General features: G+C 40.7%; 1 protein-coding gene across 1 annotated transcript in view; it reads left to right on the top strand.

The window, feature by feature from the left end:
* Positions 1-4271: 4271 nt before the first annotated feature.
* The window catches only part of LOC136840967 (NFU1 iron-sulfur cluster scaffold homolog, mitochondrial-like), a 102713-nt gene continuing 86645 nt past the window's right edge, over positions 4272-20339 (top strand). Inside the window, exons 1-2 of the mRNA XM_067107953.1 lie at positions 4272-4431; positions 6881-7064. Coding sequence (XP_066964054.1) covers positions 4352-4431; positions 6881-7064 — 264 coding nt within the window. The 5' untranslated portion in view covers positions 4272-4351. The remainder of the gene's footprint in view (positions 4432-6880; positions 7065-20339) is intronic.

The raw sequence follows: 20339 nt of genomic DNA, 5'->3' as shown, positions 1-20339 counted from the left end.
ATACATCAGTGTGAATTAATGCTTTGCTGTAAGCCTCTTTACTTCCTCAGCTCTGTTAACTGCAATAAACTCTTTGGTTCATCTAAAGAGTACCAGCACAGTACTGTAAAGGTGAAAACATGTTATACATCCATCACACATCATGAGCAAGAGGGGGTACCAGTGCACACCCATCTTAATGGCAAGTAGCTCTTGAAAGGACACTATTGTGGACAGGCCTGGGCTGATGTGTGACTAGCTGTTTATCAACTAGGTCTTTCCCCCAAAATTCATTGTGTGGGCAAAGACATTACAGGCTCCTGTGAAGGCATCAGGCAGTATTTAGAGCTGGTATCTCTAGGTGGTCATGAAGCTTCAAGGGAACCTTATCTTGCTAGGGTGGCATTACTTCTGGAAAAGTTAGAAGAATTCCATCACGGTTTCCAAGCTCAAAGTCCTTTACCAGTCAGCACCGCTTTATTATAGCTGTATAATGACTGGCAGTGTGTAGCTAATACAAAAACATTGTACTTCATATTCATAAATAATCTCCAGATGTTTCTTCACTTGCTGGAACACAAATTTCATTGATGGCAGTGGCTTTAATGGAGAGGAACCTGTTTGCAGAATATGTCATGACATACTTGGGAAACGACTGGCTTCTTATGGCCTTCCCATTTTGTCCTCAATTTGTAGAGGGCAAACTTAGCAGTAAAGATTATCTTGGAGCAGTTAGTGGTTTAACAACGAGCAATTACCTCAAAACTCTGTTATTGTATCATTTTGAATTGTTAAATAGATCAATGTGAAATACAAAGCAGTGAACTTCACCCGTATGTTAAAAGTCGAATATGACTGCCCGGAAGAGTCATTAAAATATATTTGAATATTTCATGCACTAGTGCTACGAGCACAGCCACACAACTATAGTGGTCAAGGCCCTATAGGAAGTTCCCTAGTGACATGACCTGCAGCTACCTCAGGTATCCGGTGCAGCTCATACTATTTTTCTGATATAGGCTGTTCCAACACTGGAAGCATATATCCGTGCAATGATCAGGGCAAATACCATGCTCAAAACCTGTCTGTGTCATTAAGCTTAGTTTTAAGTCTTATGAACACTTTTTTTTTTTTTTTTTAACTCAATGAGTGTACATGATTGTTAAGTCTCTTCCACGCTCAGTACCGTTTTGCTTGCTGCTCAATTATCTCTAAACAAGAGCTGCATGCTGTGTTGCTGACAGGTACATGCCTTTTTATGGATCCTCAGTTCTTAGCACTCTGTCACTGTCCTGACTTCCTAACGGGGCTGACCTGTACTTGAACCTTTATGCTTGTACCCGGTACTTTAGTCAGTCACCGTGTTTATTGCTTACTGAGTTATCTTGAAGAAAGGTGTGTTTTGCACTAACAAAACTTACAAGGGTAATACTTTTTTTGCAAATAACAGCAATGGACATCAGGGAGAGTATTGCGAAAGAGAAGCACACAGGATAAACCAAGAAGAAAAACCTGATAAAAATAAATTTGTCGGGACTCAGGGAGAAAAGATTAAGAAGAAATTTCCATAGAAATACTTTGTAACTAAATGAAGTCTTAATGAAAGAGAATGGGATACATGCATAGGTAGGAAAAACCACAAAACACTGGCATTTAAAGGACAAAATCCAGGCCACTGCTGGCAAAATCATATAATGAAAAGAAAAATGGAATATGCTTAAAAACACAGGGCCGCTAAGAAACATAAAAGTAGCCATTTATTATAAAGGATATCCATTGTTCTGGATACGACCGCCAAAGTCTAAGAAAGACAAAGAATATTAAGGTCATGTTTAAAAGGAAAGCAGGATAATAAAGAAGGTACACCAGTAAATGAGAATTAAAAAGGAGGCAAGACTTTCAGTAGGACAGATTTCTGTGATGGGAACAACATAATTGTCAATAAAATAAAGTGATTGGAATTTTAGCGATGTAAATAGGTGAAGGGAATAGTTTTAGCAATGTAAAAACTAGTAACTTTTGATAACAGGTATACTTTAGATTAAAGACAATAGGTAAGCTGTTAGAGCCAGTTTAAGTAAAAAAATGTTTTTCATTCATGAAAAAGACAAATACAATCATATGTGCCATAAACAGAAACAAAAGGTACATAAGAATGTTAAGGAGGCGGTAAAATTGCATGAAAGGAAAACTACAGAAACAAGAATTTCCAGAACAGAAGTAAAAACCTTTGAGCAGAAACGCAAGGACAGTCTCTGAAGTAAAACTGTATTATTCTGTATGTGGTAAACTGAACGAAGACAATTTGAAACTGGAGTTACAAAGGTACTGGAAGAAGATGAAATTCGGTAAATTTTAAGCAATGAAAACCGAAGAAACACGAAGAGGAAATAAATAAAGACATAGGTAAAATAAACTTGACTTTACACACAGTGGAAGAAGAAAGGGAATTCGTAGAGAATCAAGAGAACATTTTGACGCCAGAGTGAAAAAAATAGAACACTGGGAAAAGCCTGTCAAAAGTAATAATAACTAAGAAGATATTTAAAAAACGCAATTATTTGTATATTATAGTAAGTGTGGAGAAAGATAAGTGGAGTAAATGCAAAGTAATCTTGACTAAAAAAAAACTATGTCCATGGACCAATATTGCTCTTGCAAACTATTCACAGGAATTTTTTTTATCATAGTTAATCTCAGAAGGTGAAAATCAATATTTACAGAGAAAATACAAAACTGATAGTAATATAATAGAGAATAGAAGAACAGAATATAGAATTTAGGCCAAAGGCAAAGTACTGGGATCTATAAGGTCATTCAGCGCTGAAACGGAAATTGACAGTAAAAGGTTCTGAAAGGTGTAACAAGAGGAAAGCCTTGCAGTTGCATTATGAAACGATTGTTAGGAGAGGGTGGAATGTAAGTTGGAAGAGAGAGAATATGAACGGAGGTGCAGTAAAGGAATGAAAGGGGTTGCAGGTAGGGGACGAAGGGACGCTGCAAAGAATCTTAAGTAACGCCTAAAATCACGGCCATGCACCGCAAGAGGTGCACGGACGGCAATACCCAACTACAGAGGATAGTAATATAATGGAAATAGCTGAAAATACCGACTCGGGAAATACACCAACAACAAAAACTGAAATCGAAATGATGTTGGGAATGAGACAACTTGAAGTCAGGTATGGGTGCAATGGTTAAATCATCCCATTTTTTCTAACAACCTTCTTGATTATAGAAGAAGTACAGGACAAAGTCATTGTTTGTAATTTTGTGAATTACCCAAGATAGCGGCATTCATTTTTTCAGATGATGGCCTGATATTTGCCAAAAGTGTAGAGGAAACAATTAATTAAATCATCTAAAATCCTTGCAGATATATCAGGAATGTGTGGTTTCAACACATACAAGCAGTAAAGTAATGTGATAATTTGTAACAGAAGCAGATTATCCTAATGCAACAGAAGGCATAAAGTGGTAGTCAATAAAATACTCAGAAGTCAAACTAACTGACAAAGGGAATGTTTTGAAGACTAAAAAAAAAAAAACATTGTTCAACAGAAGCCAAAAATTATACAAGCATAGCATATTCAACAACAAAACTACTTGCGACAGAATACTCACTGGAAAAACCTTTTGGATATTTATCCCATATTCATGCAGCAGAATTCCGTCACTGCCTCAAGGTCAGATATAAGAGCATCTCCATTGAAGGCTACAAGTATCAAGCTCCAAAAGTATCAAGTTTGCGAAAAACCAGTTTTTAAATAGAGGAAATAAATCATTCATGGAAATATTTAGAAACCATTCAAGAGAAAAAGAAAAAAGTGTATAAAGTAACCAAACAGTGCAATAACTTTGATAAATTAAAAACATATTTTTAAACAGAAAAAATGGAATAAAGTTGACAGAAATATGAATAGCAGAAGTGATAAGAAACGAAACATTAAGAATATACAAATTAAGTTATAAAAAAAGACAAAAAACAAGAGCTGACACACTGGTATTGAAATGGAGAGGAAGACGCAGAAGAAAAGAAACCACATTTTTATACATAGACAGATGACAATGAAACACAGCACTTCCTATTTGAAATTTAATAAACTCTTCTCTGCAGTAACGTTACACATAAGATATGCTTTTAATAACGAATACATTACTATTTCAGATAAATAATGAAGAAAAAAATGGCATGAAGAAAATATTACATAAAAGAACTCTGGTAAAAGAAAAAGATGAGATTTGAGGGGCCGGTATAAAGAACGACCTCCACAGTTTACAGACCTTAGTCTATTCTTCTTCTTCTTCCCAGCTTGTTCCCATCAGACCATTTGTATTGCTATACTGTTCTGTTAATCATTACTACCAAGTCATGGCACGACAGCTAAATAACTTCACATTCGCCGGGATGACTCATTTAAAGCGACTAAGATCTACAGTATTGGCGATGACGTATGTAGGCAGTGTTATGACACTTATTTATTTACTCGATATGGCTCGATCCAGGCTTGCAATTTGCCACTCATAAATTGGTAGGCCTACGGCAAGACAACCTCACTATCACAGGCATGAAGTCTATAATGATTAACCCTTAAGGGACGGGCTAAATATAAATCAAGCACACCCCCCAGACCGGGCAAACTCAAGGTTGGCCAGTTTAAAAAAGCAACATTAATGGAGAGAGGAAGACGCAAATGCACATGATGTCAGAAAAAAATTATGAAATTTTTCCCTACCTTCCACGGGAAGCTGAAAGTGACTGTTTACAACCCTGTGTGGGGCCTCTTTTACAAGACACTTGTAAAAATATGTTAATTTTACCAAGTTTTGCTTGTTTTTTCTAAGTTATTTTAGTTTATTTTGTAAAATTATAATTACAACTCACACAAGATCATAACACAGATAAGGGTAATTCTATATATTAGCTCCGCGCCTATTTTTACCTTTTCAACTGGTTTTTTCTACACTTTTAGGGGTCTTGTACTGGCTTTGCATCTGTTTGTTGTTGGCCAAATGGAATGTCCCTTCGCCATGTTTAGTACTGATCCGGGGGCGGTTGGGTACCCATACATTAACAAGTTATTGCACTTGCCGGACTGGATATGAACCGTTTGAAACAGACATACCTGTGCTCTGTCTTGTGAAGATTGTTTATGGAAACCCCTTGCTGGATGGACTTCAGGGGTTAACTACAGGTTAATTACACTCAAGCACCAAAAATTAAAGGTAAATTCATAATTAGCAACCAAAAAATTGTAGAAAAAGTCAAGTTATAGTGCTGTCGCCGCCGCGGAGCTACTATATAGTTCTACCCAGATAAGAACCATAATCAGTAACAAATTCTGAGTATAGTATATTTGTTGTAAAATATTTGGAGCGCCTACAGTTTAGTTGGCCAAGGCTGTCGTGTAGGTTCCGACTAGGAAACTGGCGGACGAATACAAACAAGACAAACTTTTCCTATAGTGCCAGGTCCTGACCCAACCAGATGTAACCAACCTAACCTTACATAGGGTGGCATGCCCTAACCTGACCGGGGGAGCTTTGCACCCCCTGGACCCCCACAGAAAGTGTGGGGTCGCTGGGTTGCGAGCAGGGTCGGGTCACAGAACTACTTACTTTGGCGGAGTGATTGTAGTCCGGGCAGAAGGTGTTGTGTGGCCTGGCCAACTAAACTGTAAACTACCCAAATATTTACAAGATTTACTGAGATGGGGAGATGCAGTAACTTTTTGTGAGGTATACATGTTTTTTCTAATTTTTCTTTGCAAAATTACAATTATAGTTGACATACTATCATAAAAGATAATTAAAACCTGCAAAATTACAATTATAGGTGACATACTATCATAAAAGATAAAAACTAAAACCAACAGCAATCCCTGGGTATATTCATAAGCAAATAAATAAAAGTATTTCCTGGAGCTGCAGAGAGGCGGTAAATTCCCCTCAGAAATCTGATAGCATTCTGATCGATGTCTTTCCCATGATGAGCTGTTATAGTTGCCATAAGTCATTTATGACCCAATGAAGTGCTTTGAATATTTCCCCCGCTAAATTCATCCAAACTGAATGGCGCATAATATTAATACTCATATAAGTTATCCTGTCCATCACTCAAAACATGTTATAGATACTCATGATGATTCCCATCCATTATGGGTTAATGGTAATAGGCAACTATAACACCTATTCTGCAGCTGCTCCAATAGAGTCTAATAGGTTCACAATAACAACGTTATTTAAATTTCCGTTTTGGGCAACATCACATTCTCAATTGTACTGTACTTTCAAATTGCACTACTATCATCTGGATAGACCAGCTGGTGCTAGATTGTGCCACAGCTTGGTCCTCCCTTTGACATTTTGAAGGCCTAACATATATTCTACCTTCCCTGTCCGTGCTACTGCTGTTTAATGTCTCTTAAGACACATTATTGATTATTTGCTTGTAAGCACAATTGCATATAAATGAATGGTTTTTGTCCATTTCACGATCTTTTGTAGTCTTTAAAATCCTTTGGGTACTATTTAGCTTCACTTTAGCTGTTTAATGTGAGGCATCAACCATAGTCAAAGTTATCTGTAGGCTATCATAAATGAATGGCTTTGGGTGAAACATATATATATAGCCTATATAGACAAAATTATTTTCATATTCAAATATATTAATTTATAGGGAGTACAGTCCTTTTTCCCTCCTTGGAGAATGACCAGTTTCATCACTCAGAATACTTAGGGTTCCCAGATGCACACTCAGATAGGTGGGAAAGAGGAATCGTCTTCTGTGGAATGTTTGGAGACTGTGCTGATACACAAAGACTTTTGCAATATAATTGTTATCTTAAAGTACAAAAAGTAGGAAAATAACTGTGTTCTTATAAGATTATATTTTTTTCAGCCCAGTTGCACTGTACCATCAAACCCCAGGATGCCATGTCAGGAACTGGAATTATGCATCTGGCATCTCACAAAATTTGCTCAAACCTCCTGCAAGTTTTGGGAGTTCAATCATTCGAACCATGTTCATCAAGGTGCAAGATACTCCTAATCCAAATTCACTGAAGTTTTTACCAGGGGTGCAGGTAAGATAAACTACAGTTCAGTATATATGTTTCAAAACCAACCCATTACTTTTACATAGCTTTTCCTTAATGTGTGTCTGTGGCAATATGTCCAGCTTGTTGTTATTCTAAAAACAGCAAATTTTTAAAGGAATTTGTATCTTTCCTAAAATACAAACCTGAAGCTGGAACGGCCATTCAGCGTTCAGACAAGGTCAATAACTACTGATGGTAGGGAGGAAGCCCGCCCACTTGTCAGTGTGCACTCCACTTTGCCTTTTGGCCCAGGTACCAAAATGAGGGGTGGCTAAGGTGGGCCATAAATGTAAAGACTTCAAGTTTGTATGTTAGGAAAAATACAAATTACTTTAAAATTTGCAATTTTGGATAAGGAAAGCCTTGTGGAGTTTTTGAGAAGTTTTTGGTGACGAAGTCATGGAGTAGATTGTAACAGAAACGAACAGATTTGTCAACCAGTTTCTAGATGAATATACTGTAAAGAAAGTTTGCCTAGAATATCATGTGCAATAAAAATAGTTTGAAACAAATGTAAATGAAATAAAACCATTCATTGCTGTACTGGCTCTATGTTTCAGGGCATGGCCTACAAAAGAATAATTTGTTTCCTTTTTATATATCCAAATAATCTTTAGGATTTGAAAATGTAAAAGAAATTCTTTCATCTTTTCTTATCCTACATTATTTAATATCCTAATATTTTTACACAAAAACAATATCAATGCAAAAAAAAAAACTCATGAAAAAACATAAAAACTAGCGTAGGCCAAATGACCCTTGTGCGAGCAAAAAATGTGAAGATACGGGAGCGGCGATGTCTCTCATAAATGACACTTAACAGGTTAACCCTTAGTGGATGGATTGAGCTTCAGTGTGAAGTAAAACAGGTTTGGGGAGGTGGACGGATTGAGCTTGAGTGTGAAGCAGAATTACGCACCACTGTTATGGTAATAATGATTCAAAACAGAGGTGCCAATACTTCTATATGCTATAAATTCACTAATGGCAACTTTTATACAGACGTGAGGGTTAGGCCAGTATCAGTAATGCTTGTGACTTCAAGGGGGAAGGTACTGCATCTCTCTCTCTCACATGGGTCTTTTTGTAAATTTGCTTGTAAATATACGAAGGGGTTGCTGTTGTTTTTTGTTTTTGTCTTTTACGATAGTATGTTGGTTGTAAATGTAATTTTACAAAGAAAATTGCAAAGAAATATTAGAAAAAGCATGTAAAAGTAAAAAAAAAGTTACTGAATCTTCCTTCTCGTAAATTTACGTGAATATTTTTCAACAAATATGCAAAAAATTTGTTAACGCTTTTATTTTTTATCCGTTTTGATATTGTGTCAGCAGTAATAATAATTTTACAAAATCCAAAAAACTTATTTATTAGAAAAAACATATATAAGTTGGTAAAATTTACGATTGTCTTGTGAATGAGGCTCCACAAGGGGTTGTAAATACTGTAGTCATTTTCAACTTCTCGTAGAAGGTGGGGAAAATTTTTTAGAATTTTTCTTTTTATACAGTGTGAATGTACATGTCATTCTCTTTCCATTGATGTGATTTTTTTTTTTTATTTTGCCGACCTCAAAGTTTCCCCGGTCTGGGGTGCTGCACATTGATAAATTACGCCGTCCCTTAAGGGTTAAACATCACCTGAGAGTTGAAGCATGACTCCTACCAAGCTGATCCAGTATGATAAAACTCAGAGGAATAACATTGGGCAACTCCTGTTATTGCTCTCTCTAAGTGATCCTATCAGAGAAAAAAGTCTGGTGCTTCTGATGCCAGAACTGGCACTGCTGACACCATGACAGGCACTACTGATACCAGACTGAACAGAGGAAGGAAACAGCAGGTATAGATCCACATTGCTCTCTGACCCCGTCCCCTGTTGCTCCAGGCCCAGAGAGAGTAAGACAGGATGTGCCAAAGACATGGCTAGCCCGAAGGGAGGGGAGTGCAGAAAAAACAACCTATGAAACTTATGCTTAGTTGACAAAATGTGACTCAGTCCTATCTAATCTAATGCCCAGAATCGGTGGTAAAGCTTTTATTGCAGCAACAGATTGAAGAGAAGCAGCAGAGGACCGACCCAATTACTGGAAGGGGACGGAAACAAATCACAAGAGTTACAAGACCTATCCTCTTGTCTTTTAGTAATTTGTACACACTAAAAACCTCTTTTCACTTGCAATCAGTTTCTACATGATCTCATTAGACTACAAGTCACATTGGTAATTCCGATTATCACCTTTCCTTCAGCATTACACATCTCATGAGGGTCATTGGAGCTGGTGTAAAGCATTGGAGCTGGTATAAAGCCTATTACAGCAGTCGTTACTTGGCATGTTCATATCCAATCCAACATTCAAAATAAAATCAGAGAAAATAAAATAAAACAAGTTTCATCAACAGAAAACTGAGCACAATTAACAGTCTGTCAGCCTCCTATTGAACCCGGTGATAGAAATAGACTGACTGGCTATGAGTGTTTGTTCTGGTGGGGTGGGAATAGATGGATAGAAAATGGATATGTACTTATAAAAAACTGAGTGTTTTTGTTTTTCATATATAATCTGTTGAACTGCTGGTGCAGAAGTAAAAACTATATAATAGAGAAGTCAGGTTCATTTCAAAAATTTAAATTTAAATACCTTATTACTGTCCTTCCCCAGGCTGATGTGGTAGTTTAGAATTTCTTTTGCCTTCCTTGGTATGTCAGATTCTTAGTGTTGATCTGTTTGGTTACAGATTGATTTTATGGACTGAAAGTGCTTTTCTGTTAACCTATATTTCGTAAATGTATTTATGTATATGTAGTAATTATATTAATAGTGACATAATTGTTTAAATATGAAGGAAATGTTTATAACCAAATGATTTAATAACATAATAAGTAGTGTACATTTTGATGACAAGAGGGCATTTTTCTGCTAAGAGAGTGAAAGTCAGTCAAACCTTCGGTTACAGACCTCACATTTGACCATGTCGACATTTAGTTGCATGGTGACTAAATCCTAAAGGAATTTCAGGATGTTGTCATTTCTTAAATGTGTTACACTTTCCGTCCTCGTGACATGAAAAGAACATGAGAATACATATGTAAAATACGTTGCCACTTACCATGTTTATGTTATTTGGAATGAATCTTACCTATTATTAAAATTAGCTTATATCTTTGCACCGTTAATTGCTATCACTAGCAGATCCAGGGGTAGGGGAGGAAGCCACCTCGGTGTGAGAGGGTGCGAAAGAAAGAGCAGGTAGATGAGTACTGCTAGTTTATTGAGAAAGCAGCCCGCTTATAAAGCGGCATGTGGACGTCAGTACAAAGACATACAAGTGACCCAAGGTCAATTATTCACCATGCAAAACAAGACAGGTACATACAGATAAATGTGACAAATAAAAAATAGTAAACACAAAGATACTCTGACACATACACAATATACAAGGGCAAAAATGGATAGGTAATGAATGTACAATTACATAGTAAAAATAGGGCTGATTACCCTGACCTAGGGTCAGGCACCGTAGAAAATGGGAGATTCTTCACAGAAAACTCGTTTAGCAGGGACTTTACATGGGCATGTGCGCCCCCATGAAAAATAATGACAAAAAAATAATAGTGAAGACTTAGATCATAATAACAAATGAGAAATAATATGGATCTTTACTGGAATTCAAGGCACATTATAGGGGTGAGATACGGGAGGCCGAAGCAGGACTCTTAACAAGGGAAAATTGCTTTGTGGAGGAAGGAGTTAAAGTTTAAATGAATGGGAAATTTAAGGGGTTTAAGTAGAAGGGAAAGGGCTGGCTTACTGACTACTTGCAATGTACGAAACTTGTCTAATAAAAGGATTTTGACAAAGGAAAAATCTATTTCTGGAGAGGGGCCCGTGTCACCCGGTGAAATAGTCCATTCAGCACTTATTTCTAGGTAATTCCGTTGCTAGATACCAGAGAAAGCTAAATGAAATGCTGGAGTTACTACCCCAGAGCGAGCCCACTAGATGGAGTCGTGTATGGAAAAGGGTGAACTACAAAACACGGAACCTTATCCTATAGAGATTCCCAATGTCAAAAGTCCCAACGAGAGGTGCCGATACAAGCCCATGCACTACTGCGGACTGTATACAAGGCAACACTAGCCGCATTCCATGTTAGCACCCACCTCACTAGAATGAAGTTTATCAAGGAGGGAGAGAATGAAAAACAGGGTGAAACACTGGTGACACGGCCCCTCTCCAGAAATAGATTTTTCCTTTGTCAAAATCCTTTTTCTGGATCGGGGTCCCGTGTCACCCAGTGAAATAGTAACAGAGAAATAAACATCATTCTTATGCTATTAAAGACTTAAATAGAAACGTTGAAAACTAGGAGAATTCTACCTGAACATAAGTAAGGTCCTCTAAGTTCATGTAATGAAATAATGTAAGTGGTCACCGTCTAAGATCATGAGCTTAGAACAGCACCTGAATAGGCTTGTATTAAGAAAATACTTCCTGCCTAATAGCAGACCCAATGACAGTGCCCCCTTTTTTTAAAAGGAGAGGACCTGACAAAATTGCGAGGTCCTGTCGAAAAAGCCTGCAAGAAGAAAACTGACACAGAAACAGACCTTGTAAAAGGGGAGTACTTTCCAAGGTGACCACCGAAAATGAGGACCTTCAATTGTAGATAGAAAGTTAGGTGAGGAATTCACAACACTACCCCTGATGAGGGGAAACCAAACTGATTGGTTCCACCAGACAAACCAAACTGATTGGTTTCGCCAGACAGGGCAGACAGTACAGGAAAACTAACACTAGAAGCTAAGCTGATTAAAAATTTTTGGGACTTCCTTAACAAGGAAAGATAAGAACAAGATGATTGTTGGTTACCAAGTTAACTCCGATACATTACTCAAAGACCAGGAAACCGAATGTGGACGGAGTACTGTTCTTAGACGAACACAGACCTTAGGGATGAAAGTTAAGGGCCTGTGAGTCTGGTTCCAACAAAACACTTTGCTCGAGGCCAATGCGGCCGCATCAGTACTGAAGCTTCGAAAACTATGTGAAGAGTGCTAGTTACATTAACTGCAGAACCATACTGCAGTAGAGTAGGGTCCTTTAACTGATTTCAGGAAAACAGAAATAACAGGACCAATATCAGTTTCCTCCTAAACTGTAAGATTCACAAAGACCACAAAGCCAGGACATCAGAGTTTGAGTGGGCTGACGCAGGCTGAGTTTATACCAGACGGGACAGCTTGATAGTTTGTGTGGCTGAATTGGGTTGCAAACTGACCTACTTCCAGGCCCAGGAAAAGGTCACAAGACTACCCTGAATGACGCCCGCCTAAGGACTATTCCGACACCAGGGGAGGCCCTGGATAGGGAAAAAGCAGTGACCTTTTGGACCCCTACGAAGGGTGGTAGACAGAAGCACCTGCGTCTGTTGGTTATGGAGAAGAATGAACCATAACCTGAACGAAGCAATTCGAGTCCAAAACCACTTGTTTACGCAGCGCACTATTGCTGTTTTGTTCAGAACCAGCCTAAAAGGAAACCTCTTGGGGGGAAGAAGTTTCCAAGAACAGGAAGACTGTCACCGCCCTCCAAAGCGTTGATATGGAACTGCCGGAACGTGACCGACTAAGTACCATGTACTTCATTGGGCCAAAAAATATCCACCTCACCCGCCCAGAGAGGTGACGGTGGAATACTGAGGCCGGAGGAAAGCTGGAGAGGAACTGACTTCGGTAAGCACTTGACAGTTGTGCGAGGCCGAGGCCACTATTCAAGCAGGAGGAATCAAGGAGACACGTCCCTGACTCCACCATACGGTCATAAACTCCAGCTTTGACTTCAGAAGGAGAACCGTCACTAAAGCAAACTGGAGAAAACCCAGACCTTTTCTTGGGCACGGGGAGAGGTATGTTTGAGATGATGAAATGATAAGATGCCTTGTTATCACTTTCCACTTCCACTGGATTCCTAACTACAGAAGGTTACCCTCCTGAATCAGGTGGGATTCCTTCCTGGTTACTTAGAAGCCCAAAGACTCTAGAAACCGATTATAATGACCGCGCCCCTCAGGCAATTCCCGGACGCTGGGTGCCCAAATGAGCCAGGCAACTAGATATGCAGCCAGCATAGCCTCCTAATACCGGAGCTGTTGAACTACGGTATTGTTCAAACTGGCAAAGACTCTGGAGCCGATTGAGGAGGGCATGAACCTGAAGGGGTACGCCTGCTCCCGAGTCTGAATCCCAGAAGGGATAGGACCTTTCTGCAACCAAGATGAAAGGAAGCACGGAAAGGCCCTATAGAGGTGGTTACGGCTCCACGGCGCAGTAGGATCCGAACCCACAAGACTGTAAGCAACCGAGACTTGCCGCAAGAATAAGGAAAACAAACGGGACACACCCGAAAAAATTTTCCAGTGAAGGGAAACTTCCTTGGCAGACTGAAAAAGCCTGACAGGCCATTCGCAAAGACCCCAGAACTCTGGCCGGAGGTTGACTGAACCTGATTGGGGAACAACAGTCCAGCTCCCCCCGGCCCTGATAACTATACTCTGGGCCCAGGAACTGAAGTTCCAGTGGCCTCGAAAATGGTACAGCCTCCCACCCATATGAGAAATACTACAGGGAGGAGGCTTGATTGCCTCCGTGAAGCGACTGTAAGCAACCGAGACTTGCCGCAAGAATAAGGAAAACAAACGGGACACGCCGGAAAAATTTTCCAGTGGAGGGAACTTCTTGGCAGACTGAAAAGCCTGACAGGCCATTCCAGCAAAGACCCCCAGAACTCTGGCCGGAGGCTGACTGAACCTGATTGGGAACAACAGTCCAGCTCCCCCCGGCCCTGATAACTATATTCTGGGCCCAGGAACTGAAGTTCCAGTGGCCCTGAAAATGGTACAGCCTCCCACCCATATGAGAAATACTACAGGGAGGAGGCTTGATTGCCTCCGTGAAGCGAATGCCTTCCCAAATTCTCGGAGAGGAGTAGGATGCATCCCTGCTCCTATGATAACCCTGAGGGTCAGAGCCTCTGGCCAAATGTCTAGTGAAAATTCTTCCTTAGGGTTTTGGTATGAAGCAAGGAAAACTCCATGGCACGTGGGGGAGGCAGAGACACACGGGGCGTTACAAAGGGGCCGATGTGTTGGCTGAAACCACACATCGAGGTGGAGGCTGGGAGTGAGAGCTGACGGCTGTCTAGGGGCAGAGACCTGAAGCGCCTGCACACCGCCTGAGCAGGGGGCTTTGAACTACATGAACTTCTTGCCGGACTTGGGACAGGTCCCGCAAGATCAGACCGCTTCTGCTCGTGAGGGTAGACACCCATGAGAACGGAGGCTCTGGGTAACAATAGTAGCCCAAGACGGGCCAGAATAACGCCCACCTGGGGAAAAGATTAATTCTCCAGGTGAAACTGTTCATAAGATTCTTCAGCTCAAGGCGGAACGGGCAAGCCTGACTTACACCCTGTTTCAGCTTCCGAAAATTGACTCCGGAAGCTTAGGGAGCTGTACGCTGAATAAATTAGAAGCGTAGTCCGGGGTTAGAAGATTCACTGTGAATGCACCGAACAATCAACTCGGCCATTCGTCGAAGATAGTTTCAACCAGCTTCAGCGGAGAAGAACGCGGGACGTGTGTTCCTGATGAAGTCGAAGGAGGCTCTGAAGCATCTCTCAGACAGCGGTGGCTGTGTTTTTTAAATTTAGGCTGATTGGACCTGCAAAAGAGTCATACACCAGCAAAAAGCAGAGGGAAAGCATCCTTAAATATTAATTACTTAGAGGTTAAGGTCCTACCTGGCCCCTAGCCCTAATAAGCCCCTTTTACCTTCCCAAACACTAATTACTCCCACCTCACGCGATGGGGGTGAGAAGGGGGTTTTCATTGTTGCCCGAATCGAACGATTTTAGGGGGTAGAAAGGAGGCCTAGATACCTACGGGTGCTAACGACTACTATCTGGTTCAAAATATTCTCACCGCTGCATCGCCTGCCATATTGGTGCCCACTATAAGCTAACTGAAACGAGAAATTTCCCTAGAAGTTAGCTAGATAACAGCTAAATAGGAGGGAGGAATGTAAATCCTTGATAGGTTCCTCTCTTAAAAAAGGCCCTTCACACCCTTTCGGGTGTGAGGGTCTTAGCTAATTCCTCCCGACTGGCCGCCAGGGACCCTACATAACTTGTGCTTTGGCACTGCAACAGGTAAAGGGGCCTACCTAACTGCTAAGGAGGGTTTTGAATTGGCTAACTTCACATATACAATGGGCCTAACCTAGCTAAAGGTATAGACACTTCGGCTAACTGTCTCTGACGACAGGGGAACTCTACGCCTAGGCAAATGCACATGGTACACACCTAACCTAACCTAACCTACTATCCTACGACTCTGGCACTGAACGAGCTGGCACTAATGAATGGCATGCAGTGAATTATGATCGGCACAACGCTTTACGATTAACACACAACAAATTGAAACATGACTAACCTGAAGGGTAATTCACAATGTATGATTAAGTAATGTATCAGTTTGAGTCGTGAGTGGGTTGGAAGGAGGTTAGTTGGAAAAGGGTTAGTAGTACAAAGGCCTAAGTGGTTAATGGTTAATGCTATGGGATCAGAGGTCACACAGGCTACCTTCTCTGGGCAGGTGCCAGGATCGCTCTGAGATGGAAGCGGCACTGTGCCAACGGGCTTATGGCTCTGACTCGCTAAGAGGATTTCTTCCGCCCCCTTCTTCTTCTTCGGGGGCCTCCAGGGTCTGGCTAGGCCATTCCGAGGGAGCGATGAGGGTGCTGACTCTGAAGAACGGCCAGGAGTGCCGTCAGGAGCAGGATCAGGGGCTACGGGCTGGTCTCCTACTTCGGCTGCTGCAACAACCGTCTTGGGAAGAGCATCGGCGTCTGCATCCTGGCCGGACAGTTCTGGTCAACCAGAAAAGAGGAAATGTCCAGGCCTGCCAGAGGGTCGTCCTTGGCAGGTGGAAGAGTGTGGGAAGAAGAAACATCAGGGGTCGGAGGTTCGCACTGTGCGATGATCACGGTTGTGAGATTTGGTAGATCTCCCGTAGGAGGATCCGGGTCAGGTTCTGGATCCGGCACTGGCACCAACTCAGGGCCAGGCACGGGAAGTACACTTGGCAGGGAGCATCCCGCCGAGATAGGCGGAGCTTGGCACTGACCAGTGCCTGCAAGTGGCACTGGCAGCGAAGTGTTGTCAGACACCGCTGAAGGGGGACCCAGGGGATCAAGATCCCTCGGTGTCCCTGGCGTGATTTGGGACAGCGATTCCTGGGCATCTCGGTTCGGTGGAGTTGGCCGCTGCGGCTAGCCTACTGGGGCACTTCGACCATCTCTCAAAGTGCCCTCTTACGTTGCAGGTCCTGCAGTGGTAGTGTGCGAGGTCCCTTTGTGATGAGGGGGTAATTCTTTGGTGGCCGTCCGGTCGCGAGATCTGTGGACTAGGCCTGGAATGTGGACGTGGTGGATTAGGTGCTGTTGCTCTTATGTGAATGGAAGGTTTGGCTGACGGTGGCACAGCTGTCACAAAGGCTGTGTCCCGATCTGAAGAGGTTGTTGTGGATGTGCTGGCGGAAGCAGTCAGGCAACAGAGTAGTGTGGGGGTGGGACATCCCCAGAGGATGTCTCGTCCAAGCAGGAACTCCACTCCGTGCCGAATTCGCTTGACAACGCCAAGACGGTGAATTTGGTCGCTCCAAGGGGTGATCACCCTGAGCTCAACTGTGGGGACGGTCAGGGACTGTTCGTCCACCCAGGTCACGGTCCACTTGGTGTGCTCCTCTGCCTGGGCACTGGCTGGCACTTGGGCCCGATCGATCAGACTAATGTCTGAGCCAGTGTCGGCAGTAGTTGATAGATGCACTGGTGGGCTGGAACCATCCAGAGAAGCCACTGAGACGGACTGTGTCCAGACCCTCTCAGGGTGAGTTCTCTCCGGCAGCTCAGCTAAGGAGGCGGTGGCACTAATCATGTTGACATGCCTGGGCATGACCACATGTTTTGGGCATGCAGGATACCCAGAAGAAGAGTGTCCTGAAGCTCCACAGTCTCGGCAGGGCCCCCGGTGATATGTTGATCTCCCAGCAGTGATGGTGTGCTGGGAAGACGGTGTTGAATTAGGCGGAGAGGAAGACTGATGGTTGTTGGTAGGCTGCCGAAGGTTGTTGCCTTGCTGATTGCTATCTTTGTAGTAGCAATCTGCATCGGCATGGCTGTACTTTTTACAGATGGGGCACGGAGGTTTGTTAGGCGGTCCGTTCCGTGAGCGATTGAAACCTGAGAGGTGTCCGGGTGGCACTATTTTGCGCGACAAGGTGCTGTGGGAGGGACTGTATGTCCTTACAGACCTTACAGTTCGTTCGGGTTGCCCCAGGTCCTTCAGTGTGAGGCACCTTTGATGTCTACCAGAGAATTGCTAATGCATCTTCCAGTATATTTTGCATCTTCCAGTCTTGGATGGTCTGGGATGCATCGTAGATATTTGTCGAGCTTATTCTTAAACACATCTACGCTCACTCCCGATATGTTTCTTAGATGAGCTGGTAGCGCTTTGAATAGACGCTGCATTATCGATGCTGGTGCGCTGTGGATTAACGTCCTGTGTGCTTTCCTTAGTTTTCCTGGTATCGTTTTGGGCACTATTAATCTACCTCTGCTTGCTCTTCCTGATATTTTTAGCTCCATGATGTTTTCAGTAATTCCTTCTATTTGTTTCCATGCCTGGATAATCATGTAGCGTTCTCTTCTTCTTTCAAGACTATATAAATTTAAGAATTGTAGTCTTTCCCAGTAGTCAAGGTCCTTAACTTCTTCTATTCTAGCTGTAAAGGACCTTTGTACACTTTCTATTTGTGCAATATCCTTTTGGTAGTGTGGGTACCATATTATATTACAATATTCAAGTGGACTATGTACGTACATTTTATAAAGCATAATCATGTGTTCGGCTTTTCTTGTTTTGAAGTGCCGGAACAACATTCCCATTTTTGCTTTGCATTTTGCCAATATCATTGCTATTTGGTCATTGCATAACATATTCCTATTCAACATCACACCAAGGTCTTTAACTGCTTCCTGATTTGTGATTGTCTCATTATTAGGACCTTTATATGCATATAGCATTCCTTCTTTATCACCATAGTTTATTGATTAAAATTTATCAGAGTTAAATACCATCCTATTTACCTCTGCCCATTTATATATATTGTTTAGGTCTCTTTGTAGCGAGTTCCTATCTTCATCACAAGTAATCTCTCTACTTATTCTTGTGTCATCCGCAAACCTTCTCACTACCAAGTCCTTAACATTATTGTCTATGTCTGCAATCATAATCACAAACAGCAATGCAGCTAACACCGTACCTTGTGGCACACTGGATATTACCGTAGCTTCATCCGATTTCTCATCGTTAGCAATCACTATCTGTTTTCTGTTTTGCAAAAATTCTTTTATCCATCTTCCAACTTTATCCACAATGTTATGTTTTCTCATTTTTTTTGTTAATATATTATGGTCCACCTTATCAAAAGCTTTTGCAAAGTCTAGGTAAACCACATCTGTATCTTTTTCGTTTATCATATTTTTATATATGCTTTCGTGGTGAGCTAACAGTTGGGTCTGTGTACTTCTTCCGGGTACAAAACCATGTTGTCCTGTATTAAACAAACTATTTTTCATTAAATGTTGCATTATATATTTTTTCATTACCCTTTCGTAAACTTTCATAATATGAGATGTCAGACTCACAGGCCTATAATTACTTGCCTCTAGTCTTGATCCACCTTTGAAAGTTCGGGTAATATACGCTAATTTATGCTCATCATAAATCTTGCCTGTATCTATACTTTGTCTTAATAATATTGCTAGCAGCTTTGCGATTGAATGAACCACTTTCTTTAACAAAATGGCAGGAACACCATCAGGTCCTGCTGCTGATCCATTTTTAATCTCATTAATAGCCTGCACAATATCAGCTTCAGTAATATCGATGTCCGATAAATATTCACAATTTTCATCTCTTATTTCTGTATCATTATCTTCATTATCAATTCTAGGTGTGAATTCACTCTTATATCTTTCTGCTAGTATGTTACATATTTCCTTTTTTTCATTTGTTAATTGCCCTTCAATTCTTAGAGGGCCTATTTCTACTCTTATTTTATTAATCTTTTTTGCATGAGTAAAATATTGTTGGGTTTTGTTTGATATTTTACAGGGTCTTTTCTTCAAGGTCTTGATTTTCTTTATCCTATGACTGTATAATCTTTTGTTCTGCATTTTCTATCTTACTTTTTATCTCAATCACTTTCCATGCATTCTTTTCTTTTGCAAGACTTTTTTTCCGCCTTTCTGATTTTCTGGAACAAGATCCTTCTGTCTCTTGGTATGTGTGACTGATGTTTACTTTTCTTCTTTGGTATATATTTTTCAACTATTTCCTCTAAAATTTTATATAATATATCCGTATTTACCTGTATACTATCACTTACGAATATGTTTTCCCAGTCTTTGTTTAATTCTTCATTTATTTTTGACCAATTTATATTTTTACTATAGAAATTATATTTTCCATATCCTTCCCATTTTTTCTTCTCTTGCTTATCTCTGCTTTCAATAGTTTTGGAACAATCTCTGCTTTCAATAGTTTTGGAACAGACTGTTAATTCTATGACACTATGGTCTGAAATACTCGTATTATACACTATTATTTCTTTAACATAGTTCATCTCATTCACAAATACTAGATCTAAAATATTATCCTTTCTTGTTGGTAGGTGATTTATTTGCTGAATGTTATGTTCTAGTAGTATATATAATAGCTTTTCAAATTGTCTCTTATCTTCTGCGCTACTAGTACTCTCTTTTTTATATGTGTAAATACAACCACAGTCTCCTATTCGTTCTTTCCATTCTACGAAAGGAAAGTTAAAGTCTCCGGATAGAAGTATAGTCCAGTCTTTGTGATTTCTACATATATCATCCAATCTGTCAATTATTATATCAAACTCTTTAGTATTCGGGGTCTGTATATTACAATGTTTACTAATTTTTCAGATTCAAATTTTATTGCTATTAATTCACATTCTGTGTTACTATATTTCTCACAGATTTTTCCTTGATTGGTGTCTCTCCCATATATCATGTTCCCTTGATTCCTATTTTTCTATCTGATCTATAAGTTTGGAAACCCTTTATCTGATCATCATTACCAGTCTCTTCAGAGTACCAGGTTTCACT

This window comes from Macrobrachium rosenbergii, chromosome 8 (assembly GCF_040412425.1).
Source record: "Macrobrachium rosenbergii isolate ZJJX-2024 chromosome 8, ASM4041242v1, whole genome shotgun sequence".
In the NCBI taxonomy this organism is placed as follows: domain Eukaryota; kingdom Metazoa; phylum Arthropoda; class Malacostraca; order Decapoda; family Palaemonidae; genus Macrobrachium; species Macrobrachium rosenbergii.
Note: the sequence above shows the minus strand (reverse complement) of the source record. Positions and strands in the feature narration are given on the sequence as shown.